The following is a 17,419-nucleotide window of genomic DNA, read 5'->3' on the forward strand; positions in this document are numbered from 1 at the left end:
CACACATTTCAATAAATTGCAATTTAAAATACACTTTCAAATGATAGGCGTCTTCATTTAAGAGTCAAGAATGTTTTACTGTCAAATATCCCAAAATGGAATAATGAAATTCTTACTTGCAGCAGCAACACAACAAGTTTGTAAACACAGTATTCAAACAGAAAGAAAAAGTTTAATAAATTTTAAACAAAACAAAATATTGTAAAACCAAACAGAGCCCAACCCAGGCTGTTCGTAGTTTAGATGGAGTTCATAGTGTCCAATAACCTGATGGTTGTTGGGAAGAATCTGTTCCCGAAACTGGACTTTATAATTTTCTATACCTTCTTCCCGATGGCGGGAGTGAAATGAGAGCGTGACCTGGGTGGCGTGGGTTCTTCGTAAGGTCAGAAGTGATAGGACCAGAGTTAGGCCATTCGGCCCATCAAGTCTACTCTCATTCTATTGTGGCTGATCTCTCTCTCCCTCCTAACCCCATTTTGTTTAGATTTAGATTTTTTTAGATTTAGGCGTGTAAACAGGCCCTTCGGCCCACCGAGTCCGCACCGCCCAACGATCCCCGCACATTAACACTATCCTACACACGCTAGGGCCAATTTTTACATTTTACCCAGTCAATTAACCTACAAACCTGCACGTCTTTGGAGTGTGCGAGGAAACCGAAGATCTCGGAGAAAACCCACGCAGGTCACGGGGAGAACGTACAAACTCCGTACAGACGGCGCCCGTAGTCAGGATCGAACCTGAATCTCCGGCGCTGCATTCGCTGTAAGGCAGCAACTCTACCGCTGCGCCACCGTGCCGTCCATTCTCCTGCCTTCTCCCCATAACTTCTGACACCCGTACTAATCAAGAACCTTTCTATCTCTGCCTTACAAATATCCACTGACTTGGCCTCCACAGCCTTCTGTGGCAAAGAATTCCACAGATTCACCACCCTCTGACTAAAGAAATTCCTCCTCATCTCCTTCCTAAAGGAACATCTTTTAATTCTGAGGCTTGGACTCTCCCACTAGTGGAAACATCCTCTCCGCACATCCACTGTGTCCAAGGCTTTCACTATCCAGTAAGTTTCAACGAGGGACAATAAGCAACAATAACGTATTTAAACAGTGCACATGAAACTTCATGTTGTGCCTAACAAGTATGGATGAGCGAATGAGAAAATGTCTGCTGATATACCTTCTTTTCAGGTTCAATCTGTCCGCGTTCGTGCCTCCTCTGTTGGGCAATCCCAGATACCAGTAAAAGTGCTCATGGTTGAAGATAAGTGCAACCCCTCGCCTGTTGTGTTTCATGTTGTATTTGGCATTTGGATCCATTGCATCAACACTGTGGCAAAGAATAATGGGTCAGACTCGATAAAAAGAACAAAGTGAATTTGACTGGATGCAATAAACACCTACGGCAAGTGAAACCAAGGAAGAGAAGTGCAGATTTTTTTTTAGATTTAGAGATACAGCGCGGAAACAGGCCCTTCAGCCCACCGAGTCCGCGCCGCCCAGCGATCCCGCACATTAACACTATCCTACACACACTAGGGACAATTTTTACATTTACGCGGGTCACGGGGAGAACGTACAAACTCCGTACAGACGCTGCCCGTAGTTAGGATCGAACCTGAGTCTCCGGCGCTGCATTCGCTGTAAGGCAGCAACTCTACCGCTGCACCACCAGAGTGAGGCCCAGCGCAAATTGACTTTTCTGCCCTGGGCCTCCTCCATTGTCATAGTAAGGCCCAGCGCAAATTGGAGGAACAGCACCGGATATTTTGCATGGGCAGTCTACACCCCAGCAGTATGAACATTGACTTCTCTAACTTCAGATAGTCCCTGCTTTCCCTCTCTATCCCCTCCCCCTTCCGTTCTCCCACTGTCTTCCCGTCTCCGACTACATCCTATCATTGCCCCGCCCCCTCCCCTGACATCAGTCTGAAGAAGGGTCTCGACCCGAAACGTCACCCATTTCTTCTCTCCAGAGATGCTGCCTGACCCGCTGAGTTACTCCAGCATTTTGTGTCTACCTTCGAAGGAAGAGAAATGTAATCAAAGCTCAGAAACGTGAGATAACAGAAGTTACGAATTAATTCATGTTTTTCGTAGAAGTCGATAAATGCACCTGAAAAACACAATTCTGAGCATTTTGATGTGCACTAATAATTTTGAGATACCAATCATTTTGATTTTTCGTTTTGAAATAATCAATCATTTTGAAATACCAATCCATTTTGAAGTGATTGGTATCTCAAATAACTACCCTATTATTTTATCTCACAAAATGCTGGAGTAACTCAGCAGGTCAGGCAGCATCTCAGGAGAGAAGGAATGGGTGACGTTTCTGCCTGACCTGCTGAGTTACTCCAGCATTTTGTGAAATAAATACCTTCGATTTGTACCAGCATCTGCAGTTATTTTCTTACACCCTATTATTTTACCACAGTATGGAAATGATTTAAGAAAATAAAAGTCTTAACACTCGTGCAGCTTAGAAACGGGCACTTTGGCTCGACTTATCCTTCTCTATCCACCTTAAATCCAGTTTCTCTTTACTTCTTTCCTGTCCAAATATCTTTTTAACATTGTAATTGTATCTGCCTTTGCTACTTCTCCCGGCAGCTCATTCCTTATCATCATCAGCCAACCTGTTCCTCAGATCTCTCTAGAATTTCTCCCCTCTCACCTTCAACCAGTATCGTCTAATTCCCCTCTACCTTACAAGATAGAAAAACCTGACCATCGACCCGATCTATGCCCCACATAATAACAATACTGCCTGCGCAGACTCCTTCACAGCTTTTAACGCAAAACTTCTCTGCTGCTGCAAGATTGCTCTGTGCCCATCTACACTGCAGATTAAGCCCTGTGTTACAACAACAGGAGGGGATATTTTAGGGATGCAAAACACAATAGTGTTTCCCCTTTTTTTAAAAAACATTTTTGTATTATTAATAATATTGGAGACAGTAAAACTTTCTTCCAACAGACAAAAGTCATTCAATTTAGTTGAAGATTTTTGTTGATTTTCCTATTGGCATTGGCACAACAAGTCTAGCTGGGGAATGGACTGAGGTCCAGGGTATAGGATACACATCTTTAAAATAATTAGAATTAAAACCGTCACAAACCTTTGATAGTCTCTTGGAAAGTCAACTTCACTGGTATCTGAAAAAGAAAAGAATTTACCGTCAGCACAGTGGCGCAGCGGCAGAGTTGCTGCCTCACAGCTCCAGAGACCCAGGTACGATCCTGACCATGGGTGCTGTGTTTACGGAGTTTGTACCTTCTCCCCGTGACCACGTGGGTTTTCTCCGGGTGCTCCGGTTTCCTCCCACACTCCAAAGACGTGCGGATTTGTGAGCTAATTGGCTTCGGTAAATTATCCCTGGTGTGTAAGATAGAACGAGAGTGCAGGGGATGATTGATCGGTGCGGACTCGGTGGGCCGAAGGGCCTGTTTTCACACTGCATCCCTCAACCACAACCAAACCAAGCACAAATTGGTCCTTCTTTTCTTTCCTTCAACCTTTACTAATTGGTGTGGTAACGAATCAATTACCTCCCATGGTCATCTGTGCACATTTTAATATAATAAAGCAGTCAAGATACCAACAATTTATCAGCTCTTTATGCTAAGGAGCATCAGGAAGGCCGGCTCTGTCCTGGGTTGCACCCTCGACTCAGTACAGGCGGTGGGAGAGAGGAGGATGATGGCAAAGCTAACATCGCTGCTGGACAACGACTCCCACCCCATGCAGGATACTGTCACTGCACTGAGTAGCTCCTTCAGTGACACTCCTTCACCCCAAGTGCGTGAAGGAGAGATATAGGAGGTCCTTCCTTCCCGCTGCTGTGAGACTGCACAACCAGCACTGCTCCCAGCAGACCAGTCAACAATAACAGCTAAGGAACACAATTTATCCTTGTCTTTACTTTTATTTATTATTTATAATGAATGATCTCTTGCTATCCACTTTGTTGCTGTAACACTGTAAATTTCCCCGGTGTGGGACGAATAAAGGAATATATTATTATATTATATAACTGCAGGAGTAACGACCGCTAAATTTTCAAAAGGCATGAAAACTGACAGTGGTGCTGTGCAGTGAGGAAAGCCGCCTAAAGTTACAGCAGATTACATATCAGATGGAAAGTTAAATGGAGCAATGGCAGGTGGAATCTAGGACTGACAAATGTGCAATGATGCATTTTGGGAAATCAAACAGGTAGAGTTGCTGCCTGGCGGCGCTTTCAACACCCGAGACCCGGGTTCGATTCCGACTACGGGCGCTGTCTGTACGGAGTTTGTACCTTCTCCCCGTGACCTGCGTGGGTTTTCTCCGAGATCAACATTTAACTGTTCCAAATTTGGATCAAACAAACATTCTCAACCGTAACTTTGCTCTTTGTGGAAAGTATCATATCATATCATATCATATCATATATATACAGCCGGAAACAGGCCTTTTCGGCCCACCAAGTCCGCGCCGCCCAGCGATCCCCGCACGTTAACACTATCCTACACCCACTAGGGACAATTTTTACATTTACCCAGCCAATTAACCTACATACCTGTACGTCTTTGGAGTGTGGGAGGAAACCGAAGATCTCGGAGAAAACCCATGCAGGTCACGGGGAGAACGTACAAACTCCTTACAGTGCAGCACCCGTTGTCAGGATCAAACCTGAGTCTCCGGCGCTGCATTCGCTGTAAAGCAGCAACTCTACCGCTATGCTACCATGCCGTAAACTGACAAGATATTCTCGAGGGCAGGCATGTAGGCATCACCTGCAGGATTCAACTACTTCAAATCAAGAACAATGTCAACATTTGTTTCCCAGTTTATCAGCATTCCTTCCTTATCACTCCTCCAGGGGAGGGGGAGGGGGGCTGGAGGGAGGGGGAAGTGGGAGGGTGGGAGGGGGTGGGGAGGGGGGGAAGGGGCGGAGAGGGGTTATCGTTAGGGTAGGGGGGGAGGGGAGGGGAGGGGAGGAGAGGGTGCTGCACCAATGCAGGAGAGGTTTGGGCCCAACGGGTCCACTTAGTCTAGTATCCTTCTAAATCTTTCCCATGCATGTTCCTGTGTGAATGTCTTGTAAACAATATAATTATACCACTGTTGCCAACGGCAGCACATTTCATGTGTGAAATCATTTCCTCTCGGGTCCCATTTAAATCTTTCCCCTCTCACTTTAAACGACACCTTTTAGATTTAGACTCTTCGGCTTGGAGAGAGAAAAAAAATCAGAGACCATCCACAGTATATACATCTCTGATTTTAGACACCTCTACAAAGGCACTCCTAAATGTCCACCACTCCAGAAAACAAGTCCCCAGCGTATCCAGTTTCTACTTCTAACCCAAGCTCTCCAGCATTTTGTTTCTATCTTCGGTGTAAATCAGCATCTGCAGTTCCATCCTACACTCTCCTGTCCTGGTATCATCCTTGTGAATCTCTTCTACACTCTTTCTAGCTCAATGACATTCTTCCCCACAGATGGGTGATCAGACTGGGCACGATGGTCCAGTGTGACCGTGCCTACTTGAATGGGCTGCTCCTCACATTCTGGTCACCCTCCAGTCCCACGCCTCCGATATTCGGGCACCTGGGGCGATGGGGGATAGGTCGGTCGGGAGATCTCTTGGTCAGTTTGCTGCTGGGTCTGGCCAAGCTGGCCATCGATGGGTCAAGGCAGTGGACAGCCGAGGGCTCCACTCCGGCCCCTCTTTCGGGCTTATGTCTGTGCCCAGGGAGAAACGTAGAAACTAGGTGCAGGAGGAGGCCATTCGGCCCTTTGAGCCAGCACCACCATTCATTGTGATCATGGCTGATCATCCACAATCAGTAACCCGTGCCTGCCTTCTCCCCGTATCCCTTGAGAGGGAGCACATGGTGTCCACGGCACCTTGGCCTCTTTATGGGACCGCTGGGCACCGCAGGGGGTACAAATGCTTCTTAGAAGAACGTAACAACGTTTTTGTTTGTATATGTACTTGTATGTGTATTCCTTATTTTAGATAGTTGTCTCCTTGGAGTGGTGTTTTCACTGTCATTTTATACCTTTAAATAACCTACAATTTCTGGTTTCTCACCCTCTACTTTCAGAATGTTCGGGGCTCACTCAGAGCCACCCTGGCATCTAGGAGGCAAAGCTTTGTCTCAGGTCAAGGCAACGGTAATGCCTGTCTGTGCCTTCGACTATAGAATCCCCCTCGATGTTGCTCAGGTGGACTTTGCACCATCACGAGTTACAGCAGAGGGGTTGGAGAGGGGTTAGGGTAGGGTAGGGTAGGGGGGAGGGGAGGAGAGGGTGCTGCACCAATGCAGGAGAGGTTTGGGCCCAACGGGTCCACTTTGGCTGGTATCCTTCTAAATCTTTCCCATCCATGTTCCCGTCTGAATGTCTTGTAAACAATATAATTATACCACTGTTGCCAACGGCAGCACATTTCATGTGTGAAATCATTTCCTCTCGGGTCCCATTTAAATCTTTCCCCTCTCACTTTAAACTACACCTTTTAGATTTAGACTCTTCGGCTTGGAGAGAAAAAAAAAATCAGAGACCATCCACAGTATATACATCTCTGATTTTAGACACCTCTACAAAGGCACTCCTCAATGTCCTTCACTCCAGAAAACAAGTCCCCAGCCTATCCAGTTTCTACTTCTAACCCAAGCTCTCCAGCATTTTGTTTCTATCTTCGGTATAAACCGGCATCTGCAGTTCCATCCTACACTCTCCTGTCCTGGTATCATCCTTGTGAATCTCTTCTACACTCTTTCTAGCTCAATGACATTCTTCCCCACAGATGGGTGACCAGACTGGACACGATGGTCCAAGTGTGACCGTGCCTACTTGAACGGGCTGCTCCTCACATTCTGGTCACCTTCCAGCCCCACGCCTCTGATATTTGGGCACCTGGGGCGGTGGAGGGGTAGGTCGGTCGGGGGATCACTTGGTCAGTTTGCTGCTGGGTCTGGCCAAGCTGGCCATCGATGGGTCAAGGCAGTGGACAGCCGAGGGCTCCACTCCGGCCCCTCTTTCGGGCTTATGTCTGTGCCCAGGGAGAAACGTAGAAACTAGGTGCAGGAGGAGGCCATTCGGCCCTTTGAGCCAGCACCACCATTCATTGTGATCATGGCTGATCATCCACAATCAGTAACCCGTGCCTGCCTTCTCCCCGTATCCCTTGAGAGGGAGCACATGGCGTCCACGGGCACCTTGGCCTCTTTATGGGACCGCTGGGCACCGCAGGGGTACAAATGCTTCTTAGAAGAACGTAACAACGTTTTTGTTTGTATATGTACTTGTATGTGTATTCCTTATTTTAGATAATTGTCTCCTTAGAGTAGTGTTTTCACTGTCATTTTATACCTTTAAATAACCTACAATTTCTGGTTGCTCACCCTCCACTTTCAGAATGTTCGGGGTTCGCTCAGAGTCACCCTGGCATCTAGGAGGCAAAGCTTTGTCTCAGGTCAAGGCAACGGTAATGCCTGTCCGTGCCTTCGACTACAGAATCCCCCTCGATGTTGCTCAGGTGGACTTTGCACCATCACGAGTTACAGCAGATACAATTGTCGTGCCACTAATTTGGCTGTTGTTGCTATTTATCCCTGGGAGACCATTGCCCCCTATCCAGCAGTATCCAAACACGTATTCAGAGACACACGACTGCTTCACGCCCTCAGGAAGGCACACTATCCCACTGACTGACATTGCTCCCCTTTGTCTCCTGGTGGCCGAGCACTTCAACTCCCCCTCCCATTCCGTCTGACCTTTCTGTCATGGGCCTCCTCCAGTGCCATAGTGAGACCCACCGGAAATTGGAGGAACAGCACCTCATATTTCGCTTGGGCAGCTTGCAGCCCAGCGGTATGAACATTGACTTCTCCAACTTTAGATAGTTCCTCTGTCCCTCTCTTCCCCTCCCCCTTCCCAGATCTCCCTCTACCTTCCTGTCTCCACCTATATCCTTCCTTTGTCCCGCCCCCCCTGACATCAGTCTGAAGAAGGGTCTCGACCCGAAACGTCACCCATTCCTTCTCTCCTGAGATGCTGCCTGACCTGCTGAGTTACTCCAGCATTTTGAGAATAATTACTACCCTTTAATAATCCAGTGGATTGAAGTAAAAGGAAACGTTTTACCTGAACTTTACTCCCTATGCATGCTGGTACTCTCAAAATAAAATAAAATCAATAAATCAATAAATGAACAAACAAATAAATAAATAGACGGATAGATAAATAAATAAATAAATAAATAAATATAATGAAATGGGATAAATAAATAAATAAAAATTTAGAAAGGAAGCTAAATATAGAAACATAGAAAATAGGTGCAGGACGAGGGCATTTGGCCTTTCGAGCCAGCACCGCCATTCAATAGACAATAGGTGCAGGAGGAGGCCATTCGGCCCTTCGAGCCAGCACTGCCATTCATTGTGATCATGGCTGATCATCCACAATCAGTACCCCGTGCCTGCCTTCTCCCCATATCCTTTGATTCGGCTAGCCCCTAGAGCTCTATCTTTTAAATTCATCCAGTGAATTGGCCTCCGCTGCCCTCTGTGGCGGAGAATTCCACAAATTCACAGCTCTCTGGGTGAAAAAGTTTCTTCTCATCTCAGTTTTAAATGACTTCCCCTTTATTCTTAGACTGTGTGTGGCCCCTGGTTCTGGACTCCCCCAACATTGGGAACATTTTTCCTGCACCCAGCTCTGTCCAGTCCTTTTATAAATTTTATACGTCTCTATGAGATAAATAAATAAAATAAATTTAAAAATAAATAAAAGCCTAAAGGATCAAGCAAGTTCCCTGCAGCAGAATAATCAGCGTCTGATTTTGCAATTAAGGACCTTCATGATCATTTCCAAAAAACCTGTTCTTTTTAAATTCCACAATGATGCAGAACAAAATAAGGATAGAAGTTTGCTCCACAGTATGGATCAGATGCAAAGTTTTTCTTCATTTTAGTTGCTATGAAATGTTAATTAAAGTTTCCGACATTTCAAATATTGAAGGGAAAATTTTGTGAATGATATATCTGCTCTGGACTGACCTTTGGTCTCAAGGAGAATTTGAGTTTAGTTTGGAGATACAGCGCGGAAACAGGCCCTTTCGGCCCACCGGGTCCGCACCGACCAGCGATCCCCGCACATTAACTCCGTCCTATACCCACTAGGGACAATTTTTAGATTAACCAAGCCAATTAACCTACATAACGTACATCCAGAGCCAGCAACATTATGGGGGACCCCTACCACCCCAGCAACGGACTGTTCCAGCAGCTACGGTCAGGCAAACGCCTCCGCTGTCACGCTGTGAAAACGGAGAGGATGAGACGGAGTTTCTTCCCACAGGCCATCAGGACTGATAACTCTCATATCACCAGGGACTAATTTAATTTACTGTATTCGTTTATTTATTGTGTTAAAAAATGTTTTTCTATTCTGTTTTGTAGTTTTAGCACAATCCGCAGGCGTTGCCACTTTCATTTCACTGCACATCTTGTATATGTATGTGACAAATAAACTTGACTTGACTTGACTTGACTAGCTGTACGTCTTTGGAATGTGGGAGGAAACCAAAGATCTCAGAGAAAACCCACGCAGGTCACGGGGAGAACGTACAAACTCCGTACAGACGGCGCCCGTAGTCGGGATCGAACCCGGGTCTCTGGAGCTGCATTCGCTGTAAGGCAGCAACTCTACCGCTGCGCCACCGTGCCGCTCAACTTGCTGTATTAACTTGCTACTTTAAAATGTTGGGCATATGATTTTATAAATGAAACAAGTTCTATCCCCTGCCCCTCATGGGGTTTTCCAGTGAGTCATGTAAACACTGACTGTTTTGGAAAGAAGTCATGACTAGCAGGCATGGTGTACTGTGCCTTTGGGAAAGGTTTTCATCAGACCCAGACGGATCTCAAAATCCTTTAACCAGAATTACCATTAATTAACATCCAGGTACACCAAACATTAGCAAGACAAATCGAAGGCATCACAAAATGCTGGAGTAACTCAGCGGGTCAGGCAGCATCTCAGGAGAGAAGGAATGGGTGACGTTTCGGGTCGAGACCCTTCTTCAGACTGATGACAAATGATATGTTTTCCTTCTCATAGAGTCACAGAGTGATACAGTGTGGAAACAGGCCCTTCTGCCCAACGTGCCCACACCAGCCAACATGTCCCAGCTACACTAGTCCCACCTGCCTGCGCTTGGTCCATATCCCTCTAAACCTGTCCTATCCATGTACTTGTCTAACTGTTTCTCAAATGTTGGGATAGTCCCAGGCTCAACTACCTTCTCTGGCAGCTTGTTCCATACACCCATCACCCTTTGTGTGAAAAAGTTATCCCTCAGTTTCCTATTAAATCTTTTGCCCCCCTCACCTTAAACCTATGTCCTCTGGTCCTCGATTCGCCTACTCTGAGGAAGAGACTCTGTGCATCTACCCAATCTATTCCCCTCATGATTTTATGCACAAGAATTCTGTGTGTGAGGATTTTAGTATCCAAGTACATATACCTTGATCCAATTATAGCAGGTGCTGGTGGGACCACACTTGGAATGGTGTGTATAAATCTAACCTCCCCACCCCACAAAGAATATACTTGTGCTGGAAGCAGTACAGATTCATTCCTACGACAGCACGATTTTAAAAGTGATTAAGCACACAATGCCTACAACTTGACTTGAGAGGATGAAACAGTTATCGTGCAGAAATAAAGGGATTGGACACGTTAGAGGCAGGAAACATGTTCCCGATGTTGGGGGAGTCCAGAACCAGGGGCCACAGTTCAAGAATAAGGGGTAGGCCATTTAGAACGGAGATGAGGAAAAACTTTTTCACTCAGAGAGTTGAAAATCTGTGGAATTCACTGCCTCAGAAGGCAGTGGAGGCCAATTCTCTGGATGCTTTCAAGAGTGAGTTAGATAGAGCTCTTAAAGATAGCGGAGTCAAGGGATATGGGGAGAAGGCACTTATTGTGGATGATCAGCCATGATCACAGTGAATGGCGGTGCTGGGTCAAAGGGCCGAATGGCCTCCTCCTGCACCTATTGTCTATAAAATTTCAACAGGACTTGAAGAAATGATGAGGGATGATATTTCTCAGCGGGACAGGAGAGAAGGAATGGGTGACGTTTCAGGCCGAGACCCTTCTTCAGACCCGAAACGTCACCCATTCCTTCTCTCCAGAGATGCTGCCTGCCCCACTGAGTTATTCCAGCTTTTTGTGTGTATCGTTGGTTTAAACCAGCATCTGCAGTTCCTTCCTACACAGAGGATGATGTTTCTCCTGGCTGTGATTTCTAGAACCAGGTGTTGGCTATTCTGGACTGTGTACAAAAAGAATGTCCCCACCCAGAGGACAGCGAACGTTTGGAATTCCCTTCTCAAGGGAACCGAGGGTAATTCAGGTGTAAAGTCTATTTATGACAGATATCATTTTAATTTTAGATGTGAAAGGAATCAAGCAATAGGTGGCTAGTGCAAGTAAATATCAGAAGTAAAATATCAGCGAGAATCTTACTGAATGGTGTTTAAAGGCATTTAGAAGGATGAGAGGGGATCTTTTAGAAACGTATAAAATTATAAAAGGACCGGACAAGCTAGACGCAGGAAAAATGTTCCCAATGTTGGGCGAGTCGAGAACCAGTGGCCCACACAGTCTAAGAATAAAGGGGAGGCCATTTAAAACCGAGGTGAGAAAAATCTTTTTCACCCAGAGAGTTGTGAACTTGTGGAATTCTCTGCCACAGAAAGCAACAGAGGACAATTCACTGGATTAATTTAAAAGTGAGTTAGATAGAGCTCTGGAGGCTAGCGGAGTTAAGGGGTATGGGGAGAAGGCAGGCACGGGTTACTGATTATGGATGGCCAGCCATGATCACAATGAATGGCGGTGCTGGCTCGAAGGGCCAAATGGCCTCCTCCTGCACCTATTTTCTATGTTTCTATGCAAAGCACGAGGGCCGAAAAGCTTCCTCCTGCTTCAAGTTCTTCTATTCTTGACAAACCGAATGACACTGGTTAGCTGGTACATCGGGCAGGGCTATGGCAGATGTAATATAATCCCGATAAGTGTGAGGTAATGCATACTGGTGAGGGTGGGGCTCAGATAAGGATGATACACACACTGTGAAAGGTCGGGGCTTAGGCAGTGTTGGGGAGCAAAGTGCACACGTCCAACGATCCCTACAAGAGACAGTACTTGTAATAGGGTCATTCAGTCAGCATAAGGGACGTTTGGCATCAAAAGCCAGGGCATTGAATTCATGTGCAAGAAAGTCTTGGTACAACTTTACACAATGAAATATTGGGGGCAATTCTGGTCACATCACTATGGGAATGACGTGATTCTGGTACACACCAAGTCACTTTCCTCCTCATTTTTAATCCATGCTGAACTATTTTTAACATAATTTATATTCACCATTTCCCCTTTCTTTTGTCGCATTTACAATTGCCAACTTTCTATGATTGGCCTCGTGACCTAAACGGTTGGGATTAATCTGCATTGTGAACTAGTAAAAGGTGCAAAGTACTGGAGTTACTCAAAGTGACAGGCAGCATCCCTGGAGGACATGGATAAGTGATGTTTCAGGTTGGGATCTTTCTTCAGACTGGCCCTGAACCAAAAACATCATCTATCCATGTTCTCCAGAGATGCTGCCTGACTTGCTGAGTTACTCCAGCACTCTGAGTCTTTTTTTTTTGTAATCCGGCATCTGCAGTTTTCCTTGTTTCTACATGATTTTAAAAAGCCTAGGTGAGATATCATGGGAGCATTATAAACTTTTGTTCACCTTCAACAGTTCCATCAATGTGTGAAAAAATGAAGATGGAAAAGACAAATTGACAAGATGAGAGTTGAACTCCACACTTTCCTTAGCGTGACATAGTATATATATCTCATCATAAGCCTTTTGCACATATTGCCACTTATCAGCTCTGAGGCATGCACTGCTTTGTCAATGTACACTTGTTTGGGTATTTATCTGCCTCAAATACTTCAAATAGCTTTTGAAAATAAATAACAACACAGCAGCAACCAATACTTATGTTTCCTTTGACCTGAATTCCTTTCCACTTCCTTTCCACTTCGCCCGATAAACGAGACGAAATATTGACTGATTCGACCTTCTGTCTCAATTCTAAATTAATTTAGATATTCAAAACAATTCAATTATTATTGGATCCGACAGGTGGGCAGAATGATCATCTTATTGTGCCTTCAATTTCTACAAATTGGTAAGAGTGAAGAGGGCGGTCACGGTGGCGCAGCGGTAGAGTTGCTGCCTTACAGCGAATGCAGCGCCGGAGACCCGGGTTCGATCCCGACTACGGGTGCCGTCTGTACGGAGTTTGTACATTCTCCCCGTGACCTCCGTGGGTTTTCTCCGAGATCTTCGGTTTCCTCCCACACTCCAAAGACGTGCAGGTTTGTAGGTTAATTGGCTTGGTGTAAATGTAAAATTGTCCCTAGTGTGTGTAGGATAGTGTTAATGTGTGGGGATCGCTGGTCGGTGCGGACTCGGTGGGCCGAAGGGCCTGTTTCCGTACTGTATCTCTAAGCTCAAATCGAAGGTAGACACAAAATGTTGGAGTAACTCAGCGGCTTAGGCAGCGTCTCGGGAGAGATGGAATGGGCGACGTTTCGAGTCGAGACCTTTCTTCAGACCGATGTCCGGGGAGGGGGGCGGGACAAAAACAGGACGTAGTCTAGTGGGAAGACTAGTGGGAGAACTGGGAAGGGGGAGGGGATAGAGAGGGAAAGCAGGGACTACCTGAAGTTAGAGAAGCCTACGTTCATACCGCTGGGGTGTAAACTGCCCAAGCGAAATATGAGGTGCTGTTCCTCCAATTTGCGCTGGGCCTCACTCTGACAATGGAGGAGGCCCAGGACAGAAAGGTCAGACTGGGAGTGGGAGGGGGAGTTGAAGTGCTGAGCCACCGGGAGATCAGGTTGGTTAAGACGGACTGAGCGGAGGTGTTGAGCGAAACGATCGCAGAGCCTGCGCTCGGTCTCGCCGATGTAAAGAAGTTGACACCTGGAACAGCGGATACAGCAGATGAGGTTGGAGGAGGCGCAGGTGAACCTGTGCCTCACCTGGTGTGGATCGGCCCAGGTAGGGAGGCGTGCCTTGCCCTGTCTCCCGAGCGATCACGGGGGGGGGGGGGTTGTTTGTGTTTGGTGCACAAAATAAACCGCTGGGAGAATCTCAGCAGCTCAGGCTACACATCTTGTATGTGACAAATACACTTGACTTGACTTGACAAGGGGGCCACAGTGTGGTTGTTCAGACTGTTACATATTGTGCTGCAAAAGAAAAACATATGCACTACTCTGTAGTGGAAGTACTTGCTGGAATTTAGAAGACTGAGGGGGGATCTTATTGAAACATATAAAATTCTTAAGGGGTTGGAGAGGCTAGATGCGGGAAGATTGTTCCCGATGTTGGGGAAGTCCAGAACCAGGGGTCACAGCTTAAGGATAAGGGGGAAGTCTTTTAGGACGGAGATGAGAAACCATTTCTTCACACAGAGAGTGAGTGGTGAGTCTGTGGAATTCTCTGCCACAGAAGGTAGTTGAGGCCAGTTCATTGGCTATATTTAAGAGGGAGTTAGATGTGGCCCTTGTGGCTAAAGGGATCAGGGGGTATGGAGAGAAGGCAGGTACAGGTTACTGAGCTGGATGATCAGCCATGATCATATTGAATGGCGGTGCAGGCTCGAAGGGCCGAATGGCCTACTCCTGCACCTATTTTCTGTTTCTATGTTTCTCTATAGAGTAGTGCATAGTCCAAAGGCTACTGATAGCCGGCGTTAGACACAAAATGCTGGAGTAACTCAGATGGACAAGGCAGCATCTCTGGAGAGAAGCAAATGGGTGACGTTTCTGGGTGGAGACCCTTCTTCAGAGTTCCAGACATAGAATCAATCCCACATAGCCCACCCACTCCCCAGTCCCTGCAAGTTCTTTCCTTCCAGCAACCCTCTCTGAATGTGCAAAGGGAAACAAAAACAACTTTGGTTTCTTTTTGCCAAACAGCTTCATTGTGTCGCTCCAGCATTATTAGTGTGTGAACCGGTCCCTTCCCACACGGAACAAAACATTCACATAGCCGCTGCCACTTGTCCCGGTGGACGAGGATCACAGCCTCCTCACCTTTGGTCGCGTCTGCCATGGCTCCAAGAGTGGGGACTCGGTCGGTGCCTCTTCCACCACCGCGCACTGGCTGGTGTCCTTTGTTCTCTCGGACAAGCCACTTCCTGGTCGCCGAGGATCTGTCTCCACCCACCTCCCCTCCACCTCCCCTCCCCTCTCCGGCAACAATTGGCCCACTGCTTTGTCACTCAGCTAGACGGGCACACAAATGCTGGGGAGTGACTCAAGTGGGACATCTCTGGAGAGGAGGAATAAGCAACTCTGGAGAGACAGAAAAAGATTCTCTGGAGACTAGGAATAACATCTCTGGTGAGAAGGAATAGGATTCTCTGGAGAGGAGGAATAAGATTCTCTGGAGAGAAGGAATAGGAGTGTCTGGAGAGAAGGAATAAACGTTTCTGGAGAGGAGGAATAAGATTCTCCGGAGAAAAGGAATAGCATCTCTGGGGAGAAGGAATAAGATTCTCTGGAGAGAAGGAATAAGATCTCTGGAGAGAAGGGATAAACGTTTCTGGAGAGGAGGGATACGATTCTCTGGAGAGAAGGAATAAGATTGGAGAGAAGGAATAAGAACTCTGGAGAGAAGGAATAACATTCTCTGGAGATAAGAAATAAGATTCTCAGGAGAGAAGGAATAGCATCTCTGGAGAGGAGGGACAAGATTCTCTGGAGAGAAGGAATAAGATTGGAGAGAAGGAATAAGATTCTCAGGAGAGAAGGAATAGCATCTCTGGGGAGAATGAGTAAACATCTCTGGAGAGAAGGAATAAACGTTTCTGGAGAGAAGGAATAAGATTCTTCGGACAGAAGGAATAAGACTCTCAGGAGAGAAGGAATAAGCATCTCTGGAGAGAAGGAATAAGACTCTCTGGAGAGGAGGAATGGGTGACGTTTTGGGTCGAGACCCTTCGTCAGTTAGGGGAAACGACAAGAGATATAGATGGTGATACAGAAAGATATAAAACAAAGAAATGAAAGATAAGCAAAAAAGCAACGATGATCAAGGAAGTGGTCCATTGTTGGGCGTGGGCTGATTGATAATGAGTTATACAGACAATTAAACCCAGTGAAACTAGTACAACGACTAGAATGGGGAAGGACGGAGAGAGAGGGGATGCAAGGGTTACTTGGGGTATAGGGCCAGGTGTTGCATCTCCTGCAGTTGCTGGAAAAGGTGCCTGTGGAGGGGGTAGTTTGGGTGGGAAGGGGTGAGTTAACCAGGGGAGTTGTGGAGGGCAGTCGCTGCGGAAGGCAGAAAGGGGTGGAGATGGGAATCTGTGACTAGTGATGGGATCCTGTTGGGGGTGGCAAAAATTGTTACCTTTTTTGCATATTTTCCATTTCTTTGTTTTATATCTCTCTAAATTGCCGCCTAGATCTTTCATTTCCCTTTCCCCTGACTCTCAGTCTGAAGAAGAGTCTCGACCCGAAACATCACCCATTCCTTCTCGCCAGAGATGCTGCCTGTCCCGCTGAGTCGCTCCAGCATTTTGTGTCTATCTTCGGTGTAAACCAGCGTCTGCGGTTCCTTCCTACACATATAGGGATTTTACGCGGGGAGGGAGGTGTGTCACGTATTCCCGTGCAATAAAGGACTCTGCTCTGAGAGAAACGTTTGCAGTTGGAAGAGTATGTTGGTGAAAGACTCTACTTAGTCTGCCCAGAGCCCAGGGCCAGTGAAAGGAGCTGTCCTTAACCAAAGACACACAACCCATCATCCGACGAGATTTCTGCACCATACTGGCGGCACGGTGGCGCAGCGGTAGAGTTGCTGCCTTACAGCAAATGCAGCGCCGGAGACCCGGGTTCCATCCCGACTATGGGTGCTGTCTGCACGGAGTTTGTACGTTCTCCCCGTGACCTGCGTGGGTTTTCTCCGAGATCCTTGGTTTCCTCCCGCACTCCAAAGATGTACAGGTTTGTAGGTTAATTGGCTGGGTAAATGTAAAAATTGTCCCTAGTTGGGTGTAGGATAGTGTTAATGTGCGGGGATCGTTGGTCGGCGCGGACCCGGTGGGCCGAAGGGCCTATTTCTGTGCTGTATCTCTAAACTAAACTAAACTAAACTAAACTAAAATACTCTCCCACTGCTCCCCTCCGTGATTCCACCTGCTCTCTGACTCTACGACCATGTTCACATTTACTCGTTCTCACCTAGTCCACAGCCAACAATGGCCTTTGTCCTTCATCATCGTTACCTTTTTGCATGTCTTCCTTTCATTTGTTATATGCCTCTCTGGATCG

The 17,419-nt window shown here is 46.6% G+C and overlaps 1 protein-coding gene across 1 annotated transcript in view; it reads right to left on the minus strand.

Moving 5' to 3' along the window:
- The window catches only part of LOC144600950 (caspase-6-like), a 28,726-nt gene extending 13,449 nt beyond the window's left edge, over window positions 1–15,277 (minus strand). Inside the window, exons 1-3 of the mRNA XM_078412853.1 lie at window positions 15,176–15,277; window positions 3,125–3,161; window positions 1,183–1,332 (exon numbers count right to left, since the gene is read on the minus strand). Of these exons, the coding sequence (XP_078268979.1) occupies window positions 1,183–1,332; window positions 3,125–3,161; window positions 15,176–15,194 (206 nt within the window). The 5' untranslated portion in view covers window positions 15,195–15,277. The remainder of the gene's footprint in view (window positions 1–1,182; window positions 1,333–3,124; window positions 3,162–15,175) is intronic.
- Window positions 15,278–17,419: the final 2,142 nt, after the last annotated feature.

This window comes from Rhinoraja longicauda, chromosome 1 (genome assembly GCF_053455715.1).
Source record: "Rhinoraja longicauda isolate Sanriku21f chromosome 1, sRhiLon1.1, whole genome shotgun sequence".
Classification (NCBI taxonomy): Eukaryota; Metazoa; Chordata; class Chondrichthyes; order Rajiformes; family Arhynchobatidae; genus Rhinoraja; species Rhinoraja longicauda.